Here is a 26229-nt window from a genome sequence, read left to right as displayed (position 1 = left end):
CACCAAACAAAGCATAAACCTGAAAGTATTGAAAAATAAAATTAATAATGTATTATTAACAAATAACAATTATGTTGATTTAATATGTCCATTTTAGAGTGATTCTCTCATTTATTTACAACTTTCTGAAAATGTACATGATTTACAATATTCCTTGCTATTTACATAATTACAACAAAAGATATCTACATAAAATCTAGCACTTAAACCACGAATAAATACAAAGGACAAAACACACAAAATTGCAGCAATATCTTAGTTGCATTGTCTTGTTCCGTAAAAAAAAAAGTCTAAACAAATATGATCACACATATCAAACAATTATGATAAATGCGTCAAATAAAAAAAAAACAATAACAAATAAAAATCCCAAACCAGGATTAAATATAAAAAAAACAACCTGTCCTATACATTGCTTATAAAAAAAATATCAATCTTTTACAACGCAACATATAAAGATCATGGTAGTAACACACCAATAAGCCACTTTTAGCCACATTAGCAATTTACTTATAACATAAATGTCGCATTTTCCACAGTTGTTTAAGATCAGCACCGTCAAGGGAGGTAATACAAAAAAAGTTTGATTGTGTTTGTACTTGTCAGTGGGCGGAGTCAAACGGGCTACTTAAGATCTTTTGAATTTTGTCAACAATTATAGTAGTATTGCATCACATGCCAAAGCATTGGCTGATGGTGTGAGTATTTAAGTGCAATGTGCATAAGTATGTCTGGACTATTCTCCTTTAAATGGGAATAGCAACCTCAATGGAACGCCTTGAGTTTTCTTCGTTTTCTTCCTTCAAAATGTAGCACCAAAATCGCAAGAGCAATCAATACGGGCCAGCCAGCGCCGCCCTTTTTTTTTTTTACGGATCCACTCGTATGAAAAAGAGCCGACCGGCCAGCACTCTGTGTGCGTCTTCTGATCAGTCCGATCGATGCCTCTGAAGTTGTTCAGTCGGGTCTACCTGAGCTTTTGGTGACCGCTGTAGCACGGCTCACGCTTGTTGTTCGGGACCCCGCCGTTCCGAAATCTGGTCTTGGCTTCTGCCGACAGCCTCACCCGAGAGGAATGTGGGCCCAATATACATGAGCGGGGGTTTCTTTGGCTGAAAATGGGGCAAGTTAGGGATATCAATGGCAAATGAGTGAGGGGTGCTAGGACGTTTGGTCGCCGGGCGTTTGGTGACAGAGAGTTTACTCTTGAAACTAGCTCTCAAAATTATATTCATGAGAGAGTTTAATATCTAAGAGTTTATTATCTATGTACTGTTTAATATATAAGTATTGTTTAACATCCAAGTACTGTTGAATATCCAAGTACTGTTTCATATCTAAGTACTGTTTCATATCGAAGTACTGTTTAATACCTAAGTACTGTTTAATATCTAAGTACTGTTTAAAATTGAAGTACTTTTTCATATCTAAGTACTGTTTAATATCTAAGTACTGTTTCATATCTAAGTGCTCTTTAATATCTAAGTACTGTTTAATATCTAAGTACTGTTTGATATCTAAGTACTGTTTCATATCTAAGTACTGTTTAATATCTAAGTACTGTTTAATATCTAAGTACTGTTCGATATCCAAGTACTGTTCGATACCTAAGTACTGTTTAATATCTAAGTACTGTTTGATATCTAAGTACCGTTTGATATCTAAGTAGTGTTTAATATGTAAGTACTGTTTAATATCTAAGTACTGTTTAATATCTACGTAGTTTAATACCTAAGTACTGTTTAATATCTAAGTACTGTTTAATATCCAAGTACTGTTTGATATCTGAGTACTGTTTAATATCTAACTACTGTTTATTATCTAAGTACTGTTTAATATCGAAGTACTGTTTAATATCGAAGTACTGTTTAATATCTAAGAGCGAGAGTTTAATATCTAAGTACATTTGATCGGCAACCAAAAGACTGGCGACCAAAAGACCGGCGACCAAACGTCCGGTCACGTGAATGATGACACGCCGTCACAAAATTTATATTCGCCGTTCTCACCTTTTCTCGTCTTCTTCCACTTTCTGGAATCTGTTACTTCCACGTGTACTTTCTGTGCTCAGCGCTGGAATGAAGACAGAAAGAGAAAAACTTGAGTAATGCAGTTTCTTCTTCATTTTCTGTTTTTTTAAGTTAAAGTTAAGGTACATACAGGGAATCCGTGTGAAGGGGGCAGGAGTTTTTACTTTTCTCCTTTGATTTCTTATGTAAAATACAAGAACAAAAACTTGCATCATTTAGAGTTCACCAGAAAAAAAATGTTCATTCAATGCAAGAGTTTTAAAAAACATAATACTTCAAAATACAAAAGTACAATGCACATTAAAAAAAAATATATATATATATATACATTTTAAAATGTAAAACTTTCTTTTGTCGCTTTTATCTTTGCACGAAATATCACTAGACGACAGTTCACTGTCATACAAAAATAGAGCCAATCAAAGTTAAGTCCAGTATTTTTTTAGTAACATTAACCCCGCCCCCTTTTTCAAAAAATAAAGCAATCAAGTTAAAAAATATACTCTAGTTCTGCTCCCAACACGAATACTACATTTGTGTTTATTGATCAATTAAATTTTGTATGTACCGTATTGGCCCGATTATAAGACGATGTTTTTTGCATTGAAATACAGGAAAAGTGTCAGTAGTCTTAAAATCGGGGTCTAGACATTGTACTCATTCACAACACTAGATGGTGCCAGATACTATTAAACCAAATGCAAAACACTGACGGATAATTGAATGGAATAAATTGGTGGCCAGCCAATCGCAGGGCACAAGGACCCAAACAACCATTCACGCTGACAGTGATAGTCATGGGCAATTTAGAGTGTCCAATCAGCTTACCATGCATGTTTTTGGAATGTCAGAGGAAACTAGAGTACCCAGAGGAAACTCACACAGGACCGGGGTGACCCGGGATGACCCTAACCCTGGCCCTAACCCCAACCTTAACCCGAACCCTAACCATTTTGTATTTAAACACACCCTAACCCCCTAATCCTGACCCTAACCCTAACCTTAACCCTAACCGTGGCCATTTTGTATTTAATCACACCCTAACCCCTAACCCTAACCATTTTGTATTTACACACACCCTAACTCCTAATCCTCACCCTAACCCTAAACTTAACCCTAACCCTAACCATTTTGTATTTAAACACACCCTTACCCAAACCCTAACCATTTTGTATTTAAACACACCCTAACCCTATCCTAACCATTTTGTATTTAAACACACCCTAACCCCTAATCCTGACCCTAACCCCTAACCTTAACCCTAAACCTAACCCTGACCATTTTGTATTTAAACACACCCTAACCATTTTGTATTTAAACACACCCTAACCCTAACCATTTTGTATTTAAACACACCCTAACCGTAACCCCAACCCTCACCATTTTGTATTGAAACACACCCTAACCCCTAACCCTAACCCAAACTCCACACAGTTGGACCAACCTGTATTTGAACCCAGGTCTCCCACTGTGAAGCCGACACGCTAACCACTAACCCACCCAAAATTGAATTTAATGGTAACAATGTTTTATCTATTTTATAAGTTCAGCCTTGAAAAAGAGGGGGGCCGTCTTATATTCGGGATCGTCTTATAATCGGGCCAATACAATAGTAACCGAGCCTTAAAGAAGACTTAAAATTCGACTGAGATTTTGATAAAAATATCTAAATTAAACATACACTGTCTGGCTTGCATTTTCTTTCAAAGGCTGTACTATGCATTCGTATACCCGAAGCAAACATTACCGACCAAAAAACCTTTAAAATGAGTTGATGAAAGGCAATGAGTTGTCTGTGTTGGTGTAATGAGCAGAACAGGATGAATACATACACGAGGGAAGACTTAACTGTCTCCACAATTTGCTGTAGCTGACATTTTAAAAGAAACACCATTAGTCATTTTTGGGGGAAGAAAAAATTGGACAACGTTTCACACCAAAAAGTGAGACGAATTCGCATTACAAACCTTGCACAGGTAATCCTCCATGTTTGTTTGTCCTTCGGCCACAGGACTCAGAATTCGGGTGTTGCGCATCCTGTAGGGTGCCGTGGTTGCGCCGGAAGTGGAAGCTAAAGGTCCTGTGGGGGTACTCGGGGGGCCGGAGTTGACTAGAGTTTTGCAGCGCTCGCTCAGCAATTTTGTGTTGGCCTCGGTAAGTCGACTGTTACTCCTGGACGAAAGAGAAAAACAAAAGTTAGCCATTTTTCAAAAGCCTAGCGTTCCTTTATCTTTATCCTTGCTAAGGTTGCGATGGTAACCCTAACCCCGAACCCAGCTAACTACAGGTAGTAAACAAGGTACTGTAAATATTACATCACTGGTGTCAAAGTGGCGGCCCGCGGGGCAAATCTGGCCCGCCAGATCATTTTGTGTGGCCCGGGAAAGTAAATGATGAGTGTCGACTTTCTGTTTTAGGATCAAATTTAAATGAAGAGTATAGATGTATATTACATTTCTTGATTTTTACCCCGTTTTATATCAATATTTGTCATTTTTTAATAATTTTTTCTGTTTTTAGTTCAAAAATCATTTTGTAAAATCTAAAAATGCATAAAATTATTTTCTGTTTTCCACTTTAATATGGAACATTATGATTAAAAGATTTTCCTTTACTAAGAAAAAAACTCAAATAAACATGATTTTAGATCTATAAAAAAATGGAATAGTTAGGGCTTTTGATCCAGTTCTTTTAATCTATTTACACAAAAAAATTAAATATTATATCTAAATATAATATATAGATGTATATTATATTTCCTGCTTTTCCCCCTTTTAAATCAATAATTGCATTTTTTAATCATTGTTTCTGTTTTAGGTCAAAAATCATCTTGCAAAATCTAAAAAAAAATATATATATGCATTACATTATTGGAAAAATTCTACAATTTGCTTATATTAACGACTGACCACTAACGCCAATGAGCTAACGTGGATCCCTAACTTTTACTTTTAGTATAAGTTCGATGTCCAATCCCTCAAAATCTACAAAAACGTCCCCTTTAAGTCTTGAAGTAAAGGTTGCATGAGCAGAAAAAAAATGTTTTGACCTTTTGAGTTCATTGGAGAGAGACTTGCGTAGCCACTGCTCATCTCGGTGCATCTGTCGATAGCGCTTGAGCTCTTTGTGCAAGGCGTCTCTTTGCGTGATGGCGTCGTTCTGAATGCTCCGAGCTCGTTTCAGTTCTCCTTCCAGTTCTTGGATTTTGGAGCGTAGGCTGACTTCCGTGGTGGCTTTAATCTGGTCCTGAGCCTCCTGCGTAGCTGCCTGAGACTAGAAGAGCAGATCGCATAAATGCTTATCATGTGACTTATGTACTGTATTTATTCACATATAAGCCGCCGTGACTGGATGTTTGGTCGCCGGTGTTTTGGTCCCTTTTGGTCGCTAGTCAAGTGTACTTAGATATTAAACAGTACATGGATATTAAACAGTACTTGGATATTAAACAGTACATGGATATTAAACAGTACTTAGATACTAAACAGTACTTAGATGTTAAACAGTACTTAGATGTTAAACAGTACTTAGATGTTAAACAGTACTTAAATGTTAAACAGTACTTCGATGTCAAGCAGTACTTCGATGTTAAGCAGTACTTAGATGTTAAACGGGACTTAGATGTAAAACAGTACTTAGATGTTAAACAGTACTTAGATATTAAACAGTACTTAGATATTAAACAGTACTTAGATATTAAAAAGTACTTAGATATTAAAAAGTACTTAGATATTTAACAGGACTTAGATATTAAACAGTACTTAGATATTAAACAGTACACAGATATTAAACAGTACACAGATATTAAACAGTACTTAGATATTAGGCAGTACTTAGATATTAGACAGTACTTAGATATTAGACAGTACTTAGATATTAAACAAAACTTAGATATTTAAACAGTACTTAGGTATTAAACAGTACTTAGATATTAAGCAGTACTTAAATATTAAACAGTATTTTGATATTAAACAGTACTTGGTTATTCAACAGTACTTCGATATGAAACAGTACTTCGATATGAAACAGTACTTCGATATTAAACAGTACTTGGATATTAAACAGTACTTGGATTTTAAACAGTACTTAGATATTATTATATATTTTTGCAAGAGACTTACCTGCAAGAAAAGGTTGACCTCGTGTATTTTTTTCTGTATTTCCTGCCGGGCCTTTTCCTCGACCTCACGTCGGTACTGCTCGACGTGCCTGTTCTCCACCGTGCTGGTTTCCACTTTGCGTCTGAGGATCTGAACCTCCTCCTCCAATTCTTTTTTACCTTTTTCCAAAAGCCCTCGAAATGACAGTTGCCTATTCAGCTCCGCCTGTAGCTCGTTCACCTGCGGGCGTTCATTACAAGTACAGATTTAGACGGGGATTGAAAAGGGTGCCGTGGTCAAGCGAGAAAAAAACAAACCTTTTCTCTCTCTATTTCACTTGCTATGTGATCTCGCAATTTCCTTTTAGCAGCCTTGAGTAGAGATCGATGCCTTCATGTATTCAAAACAAGCACAAATAATGTTAAAATACAGTATGCCGTTAATCTATATTCAATAAAGTAAACAATCAACCAGATATTTATGCGCATATAAGCCGTACACTCAATTCAGTCATCATTTTTTTAGCCACAAATATGTGAGAAAATACGATACCTCTGCACTGACTCTTCCAGCTGTTTGACAGAGTTATTGCCGGCCGCTACAAGCGATAGCGCCTCCTTGTGTTTTTGGGAAGAAATGCAGAGTTGCTGTTCTCTCTCATCCAGACGACTCTTTAGTTCCGACACTTGCTTCTCAACGAGTATGTAATGACATTCTTTTTCATCCATCTACAGGACACGAAGCACAAATCTTCATTAGCAAGCGAAATATGTACCAAACAAACGTGTATACCGTATTTTCACGACTATAAGGCGCACATAAAAGTCTTAAATTTTCTCCTACATAGACAAGGGCGCCTTATAATCCAGTGCGCCTTATACATGGAAAAAATAATAAAACGTGCCATTCATTGAGGGGTGCGCCTTATAATGTGGTGCGCCTTATATATGGAAAATATGGTATTTAGCTTCTACAGTCAAGTTTGAAATAGAATAAGTCAACAAAATCTGTACTGACACTGATAAATGCAAAAAATATATTGAATAAATGATAGTACTTCAACCAATAGTGGCCTCCACGCAGAATAAAAACAAAAATCCTAAAAAAATAAAAACGTACTGTATTTTCACGACTATAAGGCGCACTTGAGTCTTAGATTTTTCTCCAAAATAGACAGTGCGCCTTATATATGGACCAATACTAGCTACTAGCTAGCTCAGGGGCGGGCAAACTTTTGGGCCCAGGGGCCACATTGACTTTAAAAAAATTGACAGATGGGCGGGGTCAGCAAAAGATAGGATACATATAAAAAAGTGCATCCGTTAACAGTACATTTGAAACATAAACAGAAAAAGGACTAAAGTATTAACATACTCATCACACATCATTCAGGTAAAAAGTATAAAGTACAAAGTAAAGTAAAAAGGAATGTATTAAGAAGTATTAAAATGTCATTTAAAAAAAGATAGAAGGGCTGTAAAACATAAAAAAACAAATAAGAGTAGACAGAGCTACTGCTACTGGTTTCTGCGTGACACCGCCATCTTTGGGAAAAATAAAAAATAAAAAAAAAATTATGAAAAATAAAAAAAATACTTTAATAGCATGTAGCGTGTATTTTTGCCATACCTGACTGCATACTTTGTGTTTAAAATACAGAAATAGCACTCGTTACTGACACTGCGGCTAAAAATACGATGCGTCCTATAGTCGGGAAAAATATGGTATATATATATATATATATTTTTTTTTTTTGAAAGAAAAATCGTTCCAATACCTTTTTCTTAAACCTATCCACTTCTTTGTGGAGTCGAACTTTCTCCTCCTCAGATTCACTCCGGTATCGTATGTGTAGCTCCAAAGAAGCTTCACACTTGGACAGCCTCTTCATAGAGTCGGCTAACTGTGCCCGTAACTGTCTCAGGTTAGCCTAGTCCACAAAAAGACAGACCATTTTTAGAGAAAAAAAAAACATTGACGAACCATCAAATCATCTGCCCGACGACAACATACTTCTGTTTCATTTTTCTCCTCCTGTAAAAGATGGATATGTTCTCGAAGCTCATGTTTCTCGGCGGCTTGATCCTGATTCCTATCTTGGGCCAGTTGTACTTTGTCCTCACAGTCGGAACGAAGTTTGGCTAAAATTTCACTGAAACATTTTTGGGCGTCGGCCAAAGCCAGTTCCTTGGCCACGCATTGTTTTTGGATCTCCTCCATTTTTTGTCGTAGTAAGCCATTTTCACTCTGGGATTGAGCCAGGAGATCTTGAGTGGCCTCTTGCCGAGCTCCGGCCCAGCTAACCAAATCCTTCTCGGTTTGTAGTTCGGCTTCTAATTCTTTAATGTGTGAGTTGGTTTGTTCCTTCTCACGGCGTAAAGTGGCAATCAGCGAGTTTTTATCCGACAGTAGGTCTTTCACCGTGTGCAGCTCGTTCTCCTTAGTTTTGCTGTGTGCCTTCATTTTGGCTAGTTTTTGGTCGAGTTTGGCGACAAGCTCTCGTTGATTGGCGATCTCACCTGAACAGATTAGTCAAGTGTTTACTCACATTGTTAAAATGGCGGCTGTGAAGAATCTAAATTGTTTTTTTTTACTTTTTTAATAAGCATGAGCTTACATCCGAGCCTTAAACAAAAAAATTAGTTGGCGAGCAAGCTATGCTAGTCATGTCATCAGCTACTGTCAATGCTAAAAACATGCTAAGACATTAAGTGAGGGAACCAAAGTATTAGCATTGCCCTTTCAAAATTGGAAACAAATTAGCAGGCTCACAAATAAGATGCTAATTGTGTAATCAGCTGCCGTCAATGCTAAAAAGAGCTAAAACAAGCTAAAACGTGCAAAATTGGAACCAAATTAGCTGGTTCACAATAAACAATATCAGCTATCGTCAATGCTAATACATGCTAACATGATGAGTGAGGGAAACTAAGTGTTGGTAATGCTCTTGAAAAATTGGAACCAAATTTGCTGGCTTGTAACAAACATGCTAATCATGTAATCAGCTGCCGTCAATGCTAAAAAGAGCTAAAACAAGCTAAAACGTGCAAAATTGGAACCAAATTAGCTGGTTCACAATAAACAATATCAGCTATCGTCAATGCTAATACATGCTAACATGATGAGTGAGGGAAACTAAGTGTTGGTAATGCTCTTGAAAAATTGGAACCAAATTTGCTGGCTTGTAACAAACATGCTAATCATGTAATCAGCTGCCGTCAATACTAAAAAGAGCTAAAACAAGCTAAAACGTGGTTTGAGGGAACCAAAGTATTAGCAATGTTTTTGCAAAATTGGAACCAAATCAGCTGGTTCACAATAAACATTGTCAGCTACCGTCAATGCTAACACATGCTAACATGATGAGTGAGGGAACCTAAGTGTTGGTAATGCTCTTGCAAAACTGGAACCAAATTAGCTGGCTCGCAACAAACATGCTAATCATGTAATCAGCTAACGCCCATGCTAAAACATGCTAAAACAAGCTAAAACACAGTTTAAGGGAACCAAAGTATTAGCAATGCCCTTGCAAAATGGAACCAAATTAGCTGGCTCGCAACAAACATGCTAATCATGTAATCAGCTGCTGTCAATGCTAACACATGCTAACACACTGAGTGAGGGAACCTAACTATTGGTAATGCTCTTGCAAAATTGGAACCAAATTAGCTGGCTCGCGACAAATATGCTAATCATGTAATCAGCTGCCGCCATTGCTAAAACGAGCTAAAACAAGCTAAAACGCGGTTTAAGGATGAAATTAGCTGGCTTGCAATCAACACGTCAGTCATATCGTCACCTACTTATCAATGCTAAAACATGCTAACACGCAAAAAAAAACCCACACATAACCCAGTTCCATTCCACCAAAACTAACCTGCGAAATTGTCTCTTAGTCGCTGCTGTTCTTCTTTTTCTTGGAGCAGAGCTTTTTGTGCATCCGAGCCAAGTTTCTCCGACTCGGCCAGGCGGGCTCGGACTGTCTGAGTCTCGGTTTCCAGAAGATTATGAGCTTGATATTGAGCCTCCAGCCTGGCATTGAGAAGCGTAACCTCACACTTTAACCCCGTAATCATGTTATTCCATTCCATAGCACTTTGAGTCTGGTTATCATGGGCTAATTTGATTTCTTGGCGGACATCTTGAAGTTGTTCCTTGAGGTCTTCATTTTCTTCTGCCAGGTCTCTCTGCTTTTTGCTTGTGTACGTCTGAGTTGCCTCAAGTTCTGTTCGTAGTGAATCCTGAAAATGGGATGAATTATTTTCATTTTTTAATTGACAAGGCAATTGAGTTTTAGTCGTTATTAAATGGTAGTTTAAATACCTCCTTGTTTTTGACCCTTTTGTAGTCTTCTTCTATGGTTTGTTGCTTGCAGTCTTGACTTTTGACCTTTTGTTGTAACTGTGCGTTGGTACAACGTTCTTGTGTTAACTGGTCGTGGGCGTGTCGGAGTTCCTGTTCCAGCTTGGGTGAAAAAAACAAAAAGACAGAAATTTCATGTTACATAATGGACAAATGTGTAATTGAATTCCAAAAGTCTCATTAACCTTACCGTGGTTCCTCACCTTTTCATTGTTGAGGTGGGCCATTCTGATGGTATTGAGCCAATCTTCTTGTTGTTGTTTGGATGATAGCCTGTTGATGTTGATAGGAAAGCAAATACAACTTTAGAATAGAGTGATTTGTCACCATTTTGTGGTTCCATTTTTGCGGGTTTATTATATTGTGGATTTTTTTTCTGGGGGAAATTGGTATTTTTTCTGTTTTCCACTTTAATATTGGATATAATTATGAAAAAAATGGTTTCCATTTGAAATGAAAGATGATTAAAAGAAATGTTCCATTACAAAGCAAATAAACATTGCTTGAAATCTATTAAACGGGCTATTTATGGCTTTTAACCCAATTTAAAAAAATCTAAATATTACTGATATTAATATTAATAACTTTTGGGCCCGGGGGCCACATTGACTTAAAAAAATGTGACAGATGGGCGGGGTCAGCACAAGATAGGATACATATAAAAAAGTGCATCCGTTAACAGTACATATGAAATGTAAACTGAAAAAAAGGACTTTAAAGTATTAACATACTCATCATTAAATTCAAAAGTATAAAGTATAAAGTCAAGTCAAAAGGAATGTATTAAGAAGTATTAAAATGTCATTTAAAAAAAGATAGAGGGGCTGTAAAACAGAAAAAAACAAATAAGAGTGGTAAAGCTACTGGCATTGGCTTCCGTGTGACGGCGCCATCTTGGGGGGAAAAAAAACATTAATTGGACAACGTCGGCGGGCCGGATTAAAAGGGCCAGTGGACCGGATTTGGCCCGCGGGCCGTAGTTTGCCCATCTCTGGTCTACATTAATTTTGACATTGGACAGATGACTATTTTGAATGACTTCCAGAATAAGGTGATACCTGAGGTTGGTGATTTCCGTTTCCATTTGCATGTGTTTGTGCTCCATAGCACATTGACCGTCTTTAACCTCCTCCATTTTGGTCTTTAAATCGGCCTTCTCATTTTTCAGTTTATTCATCTTGACAGCGCAGGCGTGATGGTCTTTTGGCCTCAGACTAGCGAGTTTGTGTGGCGGGATGTCCTCCATCTTCACCTTAAATGGGCGTTCTGAGAATGATAACATTGGTTACGTTCAAGGAGCGTGGCTATTCCCACGAAGGACCAAAAAGAGGTTTAACATAGAGCTGGGTGATAAAACGATAAAATATCGTGAACTAATTTTTGTCAATCATATTTTAAAAAAAATCGATACAAATTGTATTATTTGAAGTGTAATTACACCATTCGGCCGCAATGGAGAATGGGGGCGCTGTTGCGAGATGAACGCTAGTTCCAGACCAACACTCAAAGAAAAAGGAGAAAACGTGTTTTTAGCATGCTAGCATAGAGGCTAAAAGGTGGCATGAACGTAAAAGGACAATAATATGGCCAAAATAAGCGATTATGAGTGACGTTTTTTTTTCAAATATGAAACAAGATGTTTTGGTGATAATTTTCAATAAAATGATTTTTGTTGTATCGCCCAGCTCTATAACTTGGATTTAAATTCAGGTTTGGAGGAATATGGGACGTACCCTGATGGGTAGAACAGTGAAGCTCGCAATCCTCAAAAGTCAAATCTGACGAAGACGTGATCTCGTCAAGCTCTTCGGAAACCTCAATTTCATCGGTGCGCTGAATGAGTCAACAACAACATGTTATTTTTAAAAAGGACAGATTAGAAAGACATATTATTACAAAACGTACCTGTTTTTTTGGCTTTTGCTTGGCTTGCCACCTGCCAAGATAGAGAAAGTGTAAAAAAACATATCTTGTCCATCACATATTGGAGTTTATTAGGTGGAATTATGCTCTTTTTTAGAGGATAAAAGATTTTGGTTCAATTTTTTTGTATTTAAATTAATCAAATTTCTCGTCTTCTCTACGCAGCAGCAATAATATGGCGCGCAGTAAATAAAATCCAAACTTTATTTATATATATTTTTACCCCTGTCCACATGATGGCGCCATTTACACGGCAACCAATGTCAGTAGCTCTGTCCACTCTTATATTTTTCGTATTTAACAGCATGTTTTACATGAAAATTTAGAATTAGAGGCATTTTTAGTGAGAAACTTGACTTTCAAGAGTCATGCCAAATATCCCACGAGTTTAACACCCGCGAATTAGCAAGTAAAAGGACGTAAAGATTCAAAACCAACGATACCTTCCTTCATCGTCCGACACATCACTTAATGTGCTCTCGTCGATCCCCGTGGGATCTTTGCTGTTCAGAACATTTCTGCTGGAGTTGGACTTGCTAACCACGGCCAACATGGAGAATTCCTCCATGGCCGGTTCGTCGGCTTTGCTCGCCATGGACAACCGTTGGTGCGAGAGGGACGTTTCCCCCAGCATTTTCCTAAAAAAACATGGAAGTCAAGCACATTAAAAGTCATATTCTTGCTCCCAATTCCAAGTTAACAACAGTATTCCAATTCAAAATTCTGATCTGAATCAAATTGTAATACGAGAATACTAAGTAAGGCCCCGAATATAAGACGACGCTCCTCTTTTTCAAGATTCAAGTTTGAAAAATGGCTTGAACAATTTTTAATTAGAAGATAATTACCGTATTTTCACGACTATAAGGCGCACCACATTATAAGGCGCACCCTCAATGAATGACATTTTTTCCATATATTAGGCGCACTGTATTATAAGGCGCACTGTATGATAAGGCGCACTGTATGATAAGGCGCACTGTATGATAAGGCGCACTGTATTTTAAGGCGCACTGTCTATTTTGGAGAAAATGTAAGACTTTTAAGTGCGCCTTATAGTGGTGAAAATACGGTAATTGCTATTGACATTTATGAATTGACATTTATTTATGCTCTTGTGTTATTCTCTTGTTCATAATATATTGTTCATAATGTAAAAGGAAAATTCTGTTAATAAACATTTTGATAATTTACTCATTCTTTACACTAATTATTAGTATAAGTGACTAATACAAATTTAAAAAAGTGAGCTTATTGTTAGTTCTATGTGTCATTTTGCAATGAGTTTACTGGTCCGGCCCGCTTGATCTCAAATGAAGCTGTATTCGGCCCGCAGACCAGAGGTTTGACACCCCTGGTATAAACCTAACATCTGAACATTTAAATATTTCACTTAAAGTACAATCACATTAGCAAAAAAATGGCTTCTAGTTTTTGTAATGTAAATTAAGAATGTATGTAGGTTTTTCCTACCTTGGCGGTGGGGTTAGATGTTTCTTTGAAAGCAAACAGATTTCAGGTGGATTCATCATTTCTTTGCTTCTCAATAAACTCCCTTTACGGCTCAGTGAACTTTCCGTTTTCACGCTTGCATGCCCTTCCGACACTCTTCTCTCAATTTCACTGAGATTTTTCATGGAAACCACCCGGGCATCTTCTTTGGCCACCTGAAATGACCACTGCAAAAAAAAAAAAAAAAGACAGTTTTTGGAGTATTTTTTTAGTTTTTTTGTTGTTTTTTTCGTTTAAAAATCCATTTACAATTCTAAACTCATATATCAATCAAAAAAATAAACACTCTTTCCATACTTAAATCTGGAAAAGTAGTTGGATTACCAAAATGAAAACATGGTCTTCTGGTGGTCCTTCCTCGAAAGATAATGCTAAAAAAATTCATTCAAATACAAGAGTTAAAGCGATAAACAACAGCTGGTGGAAATGAATTTTTATGTGGAAAAAAAGGGGGCCAAGTCTGATTATGGAGAAAATAATATTTGAAGGAAAAAGACACCATTTGTGCTGAATATGGTTGAATAAAATATATGAAAAACACAGAAATCCTTTTTTTTTGGATATTCTTTTTGCATAGTGAAGAAAAATAAAAGCCAGTATTTTCCATGACAGTTTTAATATAAACAACAACAAACATTTATTCATTTATTTCGCATTTTTAATATCTGTACTATTATTCAATATTTATATTCCCATGTTCTTCAAAATGGACACAAAAAAACATGATTTTTTTTAAAAATAAATCCATTAATTACTACAAAATAGTTAAATAAAAAGGGAATATTCTAAAATTCCTTTTAACGCTTAATCCGTTATCATTTAAAAACGACAAATTTTGTTTAAATGCTATTTACTATTTAATTCTTGCATATTTATCAATTTGAAGAACATAGGAATATAAATATTGAAAAATAGTAGATATTAAAAATGTGAAATAAATGGAATGTTTGTTGTTTGTTATATTAAAAAGTTTGAAAAACATAAATATTGAAAAATAATTCAAATTTTAACCAATCCAATATGAGTATCTCAAAACGCTCCTCCCCCTTGAACAGTTGCTAGGCAGATTTGGGGAAAGATGAGTTATAGTTCACTAGGCCACACCCAGATTTGATTGCCACCACATTTGTTGGCCAAAAAAATCTATTAAAATGCTAGTCTAAATGTCCGAAAACTTTTTGGAAGCCGTGTGGCAAGAAAATTATACCAAAAACTTAAGCATAGTAGTGATAAAATGGCAAGCTTTGCTAGTTCAGGGCCTGGACAACCTTGCAGTGATTGGTTAAACAATACATAGAAGGTCCAGTCACCAAAATGTACCCTAAAACTCAAGCACCCTTGATCCATGGTGCTGGAAATGACCCAAAACACATCAATTCTACCTCAAAATGATACTTTTTTGTTTTTGTTTTTTAAATAAAGGTTTGTAGTGGTCGACCCAAACTCCCAATTTCATTAAAACTTGTCACAAATGATTGCAAAAAATGTAAATTACTACCGTTCTTCATTTAGAGCCTTCATATATTAAGTATAATTTGAAAATTGCATTTTTTAATTAATTCCTTGGGTTTATATTGTGTCATATTAAAAAAATGTCTGCAAATCAAGACGAGGACACTTTTTTACAGCACTGTATATTTTGAGGGTGATTTTTGGGGGACATGGAAATATGTTTTTTTAAGCCATTTTAATAGTTGCTGAAGTGTGCAATAAATAGAATGGATTTTTCAATACATTACATCTTGATCATCACAGAGGTTGAACACAGATGTAGTGGTGGCTGACACAGATGGGAGATCCACACACATTTTTTGGACAGCTCGCGAAAAAAACACATTTTTTGTCTAAATTGCAAATGCGTTTGGCGTTCACGCTTCAACGTAGAGGATCTCAAGTGCTTTAATTGATAGAAGAAATGGAAAAATGGGATCTGGTAAACAGCTATGACATCATCTTAATGATGTCATTGGCCTTGATTATGCCCCGCCCCTAAGTCGGGGGTGGGGCGGAGGTTTACAACACATGGAGGAAGTTGCTTAGTAAGCCCATTCATTCATTTTCTGAGTTGGTTATCCTGACAAGGGTCGCAGGGGGGGTGCTGGAGCCGATTGTGGGACGCGGGAAATCGGCACCAGGGAATAGAGGGCGACCAATCGTAGCTAGGGTTAGGTTATTTTGAATGTTCAATCAGCTAGCTTAGCATAAGTTGGAAGAAAATGGAGTACCCGGAATACCTAAACAAGCCCCGGGAGAACACGTAAACAGTGAGGAGCCACCTGGGATCGAACCCACGACCCAAAAGCTGTGAGGCCAACGAGCTAACCACTTGACCGTATGATTATTTTGATAAAAAATGATTTTTTTTTTAATTACCTCAGAACTTCTGCCCTTATGCGGTCTGCCTGGTGACTTGTCAGAATGGAGTTGACATCTGATGCTTCTTGGTGAGATGGCAGGGGAGCCTGAGACAAAATATTCATGTATTTAATAAGGGACAGCGCATATTAATGAACATATACAGTGTTCCCTCGGTTATCGCGGTTAATGGGGACCGGGACCACCCGCGATAAGTGAATTTCAGCCAAGTAGGGATTCCCCTTCAAAAATGCTTAATTTGAATTTATTTCCCAAAAAAAAATTTTTTTGTAATTATTTTTTTAAATCTTTTTTAAACAAAAAATTTACCTCCCTGTATTTTTTGTACATATTTTTGGCGTTTTTTTTCACATTTTTTTTCCATTTTTTTTACATTTTTTTACATTTTTTTTACATTTTTTACATTTTTTTACATTTTTTTTACATTTTTTACATACTTGTTTACATCCTTTTTTACATACTTTTTTACATATTTTTTTTACATTTTTTTACATTTTTTAAAAATTTTATTGTATTTTATTGTATTTTATTTTTTTACCCCCCTGTATACAGTACACCATATAGAACATGGGTAGAGAGAGTGAAATTCATGTTATAACAAAAAAAACCTGTAAAATATCTTGTTTCAATGTAATATTTGTATTTTTTTCCCCAAAAAAATCCGCAAAGCTCTGAGTCCGCGGTAGCTGAACCGCAAAGTAGCGGGGGAACACTATATTAGTAAAAAAAAAACTCAAATAAAAGTTGAAATATATATTTTTTAAAGCTTACTGTCACTGTCCGGAAGAAGCAACTTCTTTGAATGCGATCGCATCATTTGCGGGCTGAGAAGGATTTTATCAGACATCTTTCTGGATAATTTTAATTGCGTCTCTCGGACTTCCGTAGAAGAAGCCGAGCAATCTGGGAATTCTTCCGACTTCTGAGAAACCACCGAGCCTTCGGCTCGTGTTCTTTTACTGCCGAAACTGGCTTTGTCGCAATCTGTCAGGATGCCAACATAAGAAAAATGTCAGATAAGTAAGATACGGAGAAATATAAAATGAATGTGTCAAACTCACCTGAATCAATTTCATCTGCAATAAGAGGAAAATAATAGTGAAAAGACAGTCAAATAATGTTTATTAATGTTTGTGCACTTACCAAAAGAGCAGAAAGCCTTTAGTAGATTGCTCATTTCACTCTGGTGAACAAAAAGGAAAAGAATGTGTGAGGAGAAATGGCAGAGAAAATGAATGAATGAGTGAATAGAATCGGGAATAAATGTTAGTCTTCTTTATGTTAGGACAAGGGTGTCAGACTAGGGTTGGTTGGCAGGCTGCATTAACGTCAACTCGGTTTTATGTGGGTTGGATCATTTTAGATATAATATTTAGATTTTTTTTATTTATAAATGGATTAAAAGAAGTGGATTAAAAGCCTTGAATATTCAGTTTTTATAGATCTAAAATAATGTTTATTTTAGCTTTTTTTAAAATATATTTTTAGATTTTACAAAATGATTTTTGAACTAAAAACATCGAAAAAATGGATTAAAAAATGACAATTATTGATTTAAAAGGGGGAAAATCAAGAAATTTAACCATTTTAGATCTTTTTTTTAATAAATGAATTTAAAAAACTGGATTAACAGCTCTGGATAATATTTTTTTATATATTTAAGACAATATTTTAGCTTTTTTAAATATATTTTGAGATTTTACAAAAATATTTTTGAACTAAAAACACATAAAAAAATGGATTAAAAAATGACAAATATTCATTTAAAAGGAGCAAAATCAGGAAATTTAATACACATCTTTACTCATAATTTTAATTTGATCCTAAAACAGAAAGTCGGCACTCATCACTGACTTTCCCGGGCCACACAAAATGATGTGACGGGCCAGATTTGGTCCCCGTGCCACCACTTCGACACATGCATGTTAGGCCTACCTCTTTCCGTTTTGGGTCCTCCCTGCGCCCACCAGGTGTACTGGCACGATCAAAACATACAGCAACTGCAGTTAACACAGAAACAAAAATATTGAGAACACTTAAGATGCAGGGCGTTAATGCCGATTCTTGCCAGTAAAAAACAGAAGAATAAAGTAAGAATTTGAATAAAGATTTCTTTTTGCTACCAGTAGAGGTATGACTGTACAAAAAAGTCAAATCTTTGTATGAATTTATAATTTTAGTTAATAGTTTTATAGGGATTGGAACTTATAAATTCATTAATGTATTCCATTTTTGTAAGAAAAAAGCTACAGCTCTACTAGTTTAAACTTACAAAAAAGTTCTGGAACTACTACCGTATTTTCACGACTATAAGGCACGCTTAAAAGTCTTAAATTTTCTCCAAAATGGATGGGCACCTTATAATCCGGTGCGCCTTATATATGGAAAAATAATAAAATGTGCTATTCATTGAGGGTGCGCCTTATAATGTGGTGCGCCTTATATATGAAAAAATAGTGCCATTCATTGAGGGTGCGCCTTATAATGCGATGCGCCCTATAATGTGGTGCGCCTTATTTTTGGAAAACACGGTATCTAGCTTCTACAGTCAAATTTGAAATAGAATAAGTCTGGAAAACAATAAAATCTGTACTGACAATGATAAATGCAAAAAAATATAATGAATAAACAATAGTACTTCAACCAATAGTGGCCTCCACACAGAATAAAAACAACAAAAATCCTAAAAAAAAACGTACTGTATTTTCATGCACTTAAAAGTCTTATATTTTTCTCCAAAATAGACAGGGCGCCTTATAATCCAGTGCGCCTTATATATGGAAAAAAAATTAAAAGTGCCATTCATTGAGGGTGCGCCTTATAATCCAGTGCGCCTTATATATGGAAAAAAATTAAAAGTGCCATTCATTGAGGGTGCGCCTTATAATCCAGTGCGCCTTATATATGGGAAAAATGTCATTCATTGAGGGTGCGCCTTATAATCCAGTGCGCCTTATAGTCGTGAAAACACCGTAATTTCATAAGTAGAGGTACGACTATATTTTAAAAAGGCAAGAATGAACTAAAAAATAAAAGACATTTAAAGCATAATTACCATCTTTGCAGGCAAAACGTTCCAATGATTTGGACCTCTTTTTTGAACACGGCAAGAGCGTAATGTTAGACATCTGCTTTTTAATCTGGTCATGAATCGCTTTCCTGCAACTAGAAGACACAATTATAAAGCCAATCTGTTTTTGACCAAAAAAATCTGCAAAAAAATCAACCTGTTTGTTTTTTTGACCAAAAAAATCTGCAAAAAAAAAAAAAAATCAACCAACCCATCTTGAAATGCTATCTCGGCGTAGTCTGTGGCTAATTGTCCTTTACAATCCGACAGGTGAGGATTGGCTCCAAATTTTAAGAGCGTTTGGACCATTTGGAGACGTCCTTTGTTGGCGGCGATCATCAATGGCGTCCTGCGGAATTTATTATATTAAAAAATGTTGGAAAATTTGAAAAATGTTAGCATTGTTTGTGTTTTTTTTTTTCTGACCTTCGGTGACTGTCCAAAATGTTCACGTCGGCACCTTTTTTTAATAGAAACTCGGCTACGTGAATATGGTCCTTTTTTACTGCCAGGGTCAAAGGTGAAACGCCTTCCTGAAAAAGCCAGCACAATTTTTTTTTTTTTTTAAATGTAGCTTTGATAAGTTTTAAAAGATATTGATAATATGTTATTGTTGTTTTTTGGGTCATTTGGGGTGATTATTTGGTGTTTTTTTTTGGTCATTAGCACTTTTGCTATTGGCTTTTTAATGGAATTATCAGTGTTTCAAATTGTAGGAATTTGATGTTTGGCAATATTTTTCTTTTATTATTGGAGTAATGATAAGAAAATAGGATTATGATTTCTATGAGTAGCAAAAAAATGGAAAAAATATGATTTGGCAATATTTTCTTTTATTATTTACTTATTGAAGAGTAAAACAAAAGTATGACTATGATTTCTGTGAGTATCATAAGTTAGAAAAATAAATATGATTTTGAAGGAATTATTAAAATTTTAACAATATTTAAAATGGTAGCAATTTGATGTTTGGCAATATTTTTCTTTTATTATTGAAGTTATAATAAAAAAATATGATTATGATTTCCATGAGTAGCAAAAAATATGGGAAAAAAATGATTTAGCCAATAATTTTCTTTTATTTTTAACTTATTAAAGAGTCAAAATTAAAACAAAAAGTATGATTATGATTTCCATGAGTATCATAAGTTAGTAAAATAAAATGATTTTGAAGGAATTATTAAAATTATAAAAATATTTAAAATTGTAGCAATTCAACAAATGGCAATATTTTACTTTTATTATTGAACACTCAACATCAAAAAGTATGATTATGATTTCCATAAATACAAAAAAACATCATTTTTTAAATTTATTTTATTATTATAATTTATATAATCTAATTCTATGATTATATTTCTATCAGAAATACTTATGGAATTACTTTTTTGAAAGTTCAAGTATGATTAAAGCATTATTAGCAAAATAGCTTGCAAACACGTGGCTCTCGAGCCGCATTCGGCTCCCAGCCAAAATAAATGCAGCTCTTTGTTAATCATATTTGCTATATACTTTTCTCATTGGTTCATATTATGTTTCTCTTATTTTTATTCTCTCTAAAAACAATCAAATTCATCAGAGCCCATCAAAACAAATATTTTTTTTTAAATAATTTGGCACATTGCATTTTTTAACGTAAAGTCTTCAATTCAATTTGACTCTCAGTTAGACTATAAACAATAAATATCCTTCTTAAAATGAAAAATAAAATTTTGGCAATACATTACGTCTAAAAAAATATTAAATTCCAACCAGAAACAAGTTTTGTTAGATTATCGCATAATCACCAGGTTTTTGGCGTTGATGTCAGCATTGTGCTTAACCAGCGAGATGACGGCAGAAATGGACGGTATGGCCGAGGCGGCGTGTAACGCCGTGTTTCCGTCCGAATCCGCCAGATTGGTATTGGCCTTGTGTTCCAGTAGAATGTTGGCACAACCTTCTTGCTGTGCTTGCACTGCCTGATCCAAATGAGACAAAAAAAAAATCAACGGCATCGTCATGACAACAATTAAAATGTTTCCAAAAGTACCGTAATTAAAGCAGACTTATGCTGCTTATCACATAGGTTGATCTGGATGTTTTTCTTGATCAGAAATCTCACCACCTCCTCATTTCCACGGGAACATGCGATATGAAGTGCTGATCTGTAATATGAGAGGCATATTTCTATGTCAAATGGTACCTTGACATATGAGCAATTTGAGATAAGAGTTCAAATTTGGAGGAAATATTTATACTAAGATACATTTTGATATACAACTTGTATAGTTGTGCAGTATTCCCTCGCTACTTCGCGGTTTAGCTATCGCGGATTCAGAGCTTCGCGGATTTTTTTAGGGGAAAAAAAATACAAATATTACATTGAAACAACATATTTTACAGTTTTTTTTTGTTATAACATGAATTCCACTATCTCTACCCGTATTCTATATGGTGTACTGTATACAGGGGGGTAAAAATAAATAAATAAATAAATAAAAATTTTAAAAAAGAAAAAAAAATGTAAAAAAAAATGTTAAAAAATTTAAAAAAATGTTTAAAAAAATGTACAAAAAAATGTAAAAAAATGTAAAAAAAAAAAAAGTAAAAAACATGTAAAAAAAATGTATTTTTTTTAATTAAATTCAAATTAAGCATTTTTGAAGGGGAATCCCTACTTGGCGGAAATTCACTTATCGGGCTTACCGTATTTTCACGACTATAAGGCGCACCGCATTATAAGGCGCACCCTCAATGAATGACATTTTTTCCATATATAAGGCGCACTGTATTATAAGGCGCACTGTATTATAAGGCGCACTGTCTTTTTTGGGAGAAAATGTAAGACTTTTAAGTGCGCCTTATAGTCGTGAAAATACGGTAATTGTAATTTTATAATACTTAGGATATACATAAAATGATGTGATAAATATTACAATGTTATCCTCACTAACCTGTTCTGCTTATCAACATGATTGATATTATCAACTTGGACAAGCTGCTCCAATTTGTCCAAATCACCATACAAGGCAGCCTTGTGAATTTTGCCCCTCTTATTTTGTCTTTTGTCACTGGCAGCGGTGGCAATGGAGGCGCTGTCAGCGGTGTCACTTGACACCCTCCTCCTGGATAATTGGAATATTTTCTTCATCCTCACACAGGAGTAAAGTGATGCTTACGCACCGCCACTCTCTGCTACTTCACTGCGGTTAGCGGATCACCGGCGGTGGGTTTCATCCCTAAACAACAAAAGATCAACTCCATCACTTACTTTCCACTTAAGAAACTTGTTATTCTGTAATACTATTATATATATGTGTGCATTTAATCATTTTTGTATAAGAGCTTCTTCAATTTGGGGCGATTCCTCCATCCAAGCACTGTTTACTAGAATGCAGACCTGGAAGGACGCTTACGAAATTGCTGTGATGGCTATCCAACAACCTACGTGATAACCCGCATATTGTCATAAATTGTGACGCTATTTTCGCTTGATTATGGGATTGTTTTGCCGAATGGAGGCTTGTTTGTTTAATTTCCAATGGAGTTTTTTTTGAGTTTCGACCTTAATTGTTATTATTGAATACCTGATATGTTATGATTGTTACAGTTGTTGTTTTTGCTTATGCAATTGGATTAATCAATAACCTTGTAATTGTTTTAATTTGTGTGGACGATGTCAGAATGTATTTCTCTCTTGCAAGATTATCATCAGAAATGCCAAATTAATAAAATGTCCTTAATTAATCAGATGTCTGTCTGTATTGTTTTATAATTATATTAAAGTATAACTATTGATGAACCTAACAGAAACATAGCAAGAATTACTCATGGCTAATTATCATTTCTTTCTCACTTGGTTTAGTTCTTACACATAAAAACTGCCATTTTAAACCCATCAATACAGTAGTTACCAACAATTAAATACACAATCAACATGGCTGAAAGCCTTTTTCATGGGTCTCAGTTGAAAAATATACCCAACAAATCCATGTATGTCACACAAAAAAATGTGGGTGCCTTTAAATCTAACATTTTTAAAACCATTGAGGACCAATTTGATGAACTAGGAGGGTTGGCAGTTCTTTCAATCCTTAATATAAAACAGATTGCATTTCCAGCACGTTCAATAACAGCCATTTTCAATGAATTGGACGTCTATTGTCGTCAAAGTTACACCATTTTATTTACACTTATATATTCGAAGAGAACGATAATATTTGAAGTAAAATTGCATTCGTTTGGTCTTTATGAGTAGATGTCTAATTATTTGGATAATTAATTGCAGGCGGTACCGAAGCCAAAACGCGACGCTGTTTAGCTAATCGGCTATGTGCTACTTTACAGTAGTAAATATAAAAATATAAATATTAAAAAGAGTACTTACCCACACTTTCTTAAAGTGAGTTGGCTCGTCGCGATAATGAAGCCCCAAACGAGGGCTAAATGTGACCATTTTCGGGTTGAGCCACAACAACTTTTGTTGCTTTCGAGGCGTTTTTATTTTGATGGGCTTTTTAATCCAACTTTTTACAACAATTGCAATTGAACAGATAAGGACGAAAATCTCAGACGCGTCATGAGGTCATTGATTTTGACGGCTTTGTTGTCATATTCGTCTGTGCATTTAAATTATTACTAGTAGCCTCTACCGTATGACGTCATCAAAACACGTCAACTTTTCTCCCCTAATGGGCGGGAAGTCAGAATGCTACTCATTAGCATTATGGACGCACTGTCCAACTTGTTAATATTGACCAAACATCAAGTACTTGTTTAAACTGTGCTTTTTGACTTTGCTCACCTGTTTTCACGGAGAAAAAGTCGATGAAACGGCTGCCTGCTAACAAGAAAAAGGTCGTCATTGTGATGTCACGTCTTCATTACATCATTCCTTCGGACGGCGGTTTTTCTCACCTCAACTTCCGGAATGTATTGTTTACTTTCTCGGGCACTTCCGGAAAATTATGAAATGATATGATTCTCATTTTTGTGTGTACTTTTTTTCCGGCCGACCTGTTTAACATGACTGGTTGAAAATGAATATTTTAGATTGACAGTTTACAAAATATATTGGACGTATAGTGAAGTCATTGTTGTTATTATTTACTACAATTGGGGATATCGGGGTTTGTTGTCACAATGTGCCATTATTTCAGTTTTTTTTAATTGTATTTTATTTTTATACTTATTTGTTACAAATTAAGAGCACCCCAACACTTTTCTTCATTATAGTAGTATAGTACAATTATCACAAAATGTAAGTGTTTTTTTTTAATAAAGAACGAACATTACCAAGACTACATCATTTTTTTTTTTAATTACACACAAAAAAAGCTGGTTTACAATGTTGTTTCAACATAATAAAAAATCTGAAATGTCAGTAATGTAAAAAACTAATCCTAATAAACTACCCTCACTATTAGAATTGTTTTCCTTTATTACAGCTATTTAATACAGTCGTACCTCTACTTACGAAATGAATTGGTTCCAGAACTAATAATATTTCGATTTTTTTTAATAAATCGATTAAAAAAACTGGATTAAAAGCCTTTACCTTTCCCGGGGGCCACAATCATAGTTCATGTCATCTACTAACATCAGTCCAAGTTAGGCTTGAAATCAATCCAAATAGTTGTTTTTTTCCTCCAAACTGGTCACAGCTCCCGGTTTTTCTTCAGTACATTCACATACTGCTGGCGCGCTTTAGTCACGGGCGACAAACATGTCGGAACTTTGTCCAGTTGCACGGAGGCTAAGGACAGAGGACACACCCTGATTATCCGCCATAGAACTCCATCAATGTCATTCATCTGCCTACTTACGGTTTCCTAACTCTCTTGACATGGCCACGTCCAGGTCTTGGCGCATCTGTAAAGATAAAAGCCGAAGGAATACATGGTGAAGCTTAAATATGAAATGGTAACAAACCAAAATGGATTTTGAAAAGGTTGACAAAGAGACAAAATTCACACACCATACAAAACATGTTTTCATTGCCATAGAGTTTTATGGTGCTCGGATGTTTGGTCGCCGGTCTTTTGGTCGCCAGTCTTTTGGTTCGTTTTGGTCGCCGGTCAAATGTACTTAGATATTAAACAGTACTTAGATATTAAAGAGTACTTAGATATTAAACAGTACTTGGATATTAAACAGTACTTAGATATTAAACAGTACTTGGATATTAAACAGAACTTAGATTTTAAACAGTACTTGGATATTAAACAGTACTTGGATATTAAGCAGTACTTGGATATTAAACAGTACTTGGATATTAAACAGTACTTGGATATTAAACAGTACTTAGATATTACACAGTATGTAGATATTAAACAGTACTTGGATATTAAACAGCACTTTGATATTAAGCAGTACTTAGATATTAAACAGTACTTGGATATTAAACAGTACTTGGATATTAAACAGTACTTGGATATTAAACAGTACTTGGATATCAAACAGTACTTAGATATCAAACAGTACTTAGATATCAAACAGTACTTCAATTTTAAACAGTACTTAGATATTAAACAGTACTTAGATATCAAATAGTACTTAGATATTAAACAGTACTTAGATATTAAAATGCACTTAGATATTAAACAGAACTTATATATTAAACAGTACTTAGATATTAAACAGTACTTCGATATTAAACAGTATTTAGATTTTAAACTCTCTCTCTTAGATTATAAACTCACTCTCATGAATTTAAGAAGACTGGCGACCAAAAGACCTGCGACCAAACGTCCGGTCTCGCAGTTTTATTACTGGAAAGGTAGTGACCCCAAGTTAAATAACATACTTTCTCGCATTTACGGCATATTCTTTGCTAAAAAAAAAAACTCACTTCAAAGTAACACATTTTGTACTC

General features: G+C 35.2%; 1 protein-coding gene across 3 annotated transcripts; it reads right to left on the bottom strand.

Moving 5' to 3' along the window:
• Positions 1-85: 85 nt before the first annotated feature.
• Positions 86-23988, bottom strand: LOC144192167 (ankyrin repeat domain-containing protein 26-like). 3 transcript variants are annotated; one of them, XM_077711237.1, is made up of 31 exons: positions 23743-23988; positions 22310-22594; positions 21406-21520; positions 21161-21334; positions 19800-19906; positions 19585-19722; positions 19359-19468; positions 18239-18303; positions 17447-17486; positions 17365-17379; positions 17075-17287; positions 16301-16389; positions 13889-14094; positions 12859-13053; positions 12398-12428; positions 12226-12325; positions 11551-11758; positions 10696-10765; positions 10454-10594; positions 10008-10371; positions 8144-8649; positions 7908-8060; positions 6683-6858; positions 6448-6520; positions 6152-6370; positions 5080-5303; positions 3998-4202; positions 3863-3900; positions 2161-2210; positions 2010-2073; positions 86-1112 (listed from the first exon to the last, which is right to left on the bottom strand). In XM_077711237.1, the coding sequence occupies exons 2-31, from the start codon at positions 22504-22506 to the stop codon at positions 968-970; spliced, it is 4431 nt and encodes a 1476-aa protein (XP_077567363.1). In that variant the 5' UTR covers positions 22507-22594; positions 23743-23988; the 3' UTR covers positions 86-967. The 3 variants fall into 3 exon arrangements, 2 of the variants coding, with proteins under 2 accessions (XP_077567363.1, XP_077567364.1); XM_077711238.1 differs by lacking the exon at positions 3863-3900 and having other exon boundaries at positions 964-1112; XR_013325060.1 differs by lacking the exons at positions 2161-2210; positions 3863-3900 and having other exon boundaries at positions 1028-1112.
• Positions 23989-26229: the final 2241 nt, after the last annotated feature.

This window comes from Stigmatopora nigra, unplaced genomic scaffold (assembly GCF_051989575.1).
Source record: "Stigmatopora nigra isolate UIUO_SnigA unplaced genomic scaffold, RoL_Snig_1.1 HiC_scaffold_25, whole genome shotgun sequence".
NCBI lineage: Eukaryota > Metazoa > Chordata > Actinopteri > Syngnathiformes > Syngnathidae > Stigmatopora > Stigmatopora nigra.
Note: the sequence above shows the minus strand (reverse complement) of the source record. Positions and strands in the feature narration are given on the sequence as shown.

Excerpts from the sequence above, each read along its gene's own strand:
- LOC144192167 (XM_077711237.1), bottom strand. The coding sequence starts at position 22,506 with ATGAAGAAAATATTCCAATTATCCAGGAGGAGGGTGTCAAGTGACACC. Across the intron at positions 19,907-21,160 it reads ACATCAACGCCAAAAACCTG|GAAGGCGTTTCACCTTTGAC; the intron begins GTGATTATGCGA and ends TGGCTTTTTCAG. Across the intron at positions 2,211-3,862 it reads ACAGTTAAGTCTTCCCTCGT|AAATCAAAGGAGAAAAGTAA; the intron begins GTATGTATTCAT and ends ATTTTACATAAG.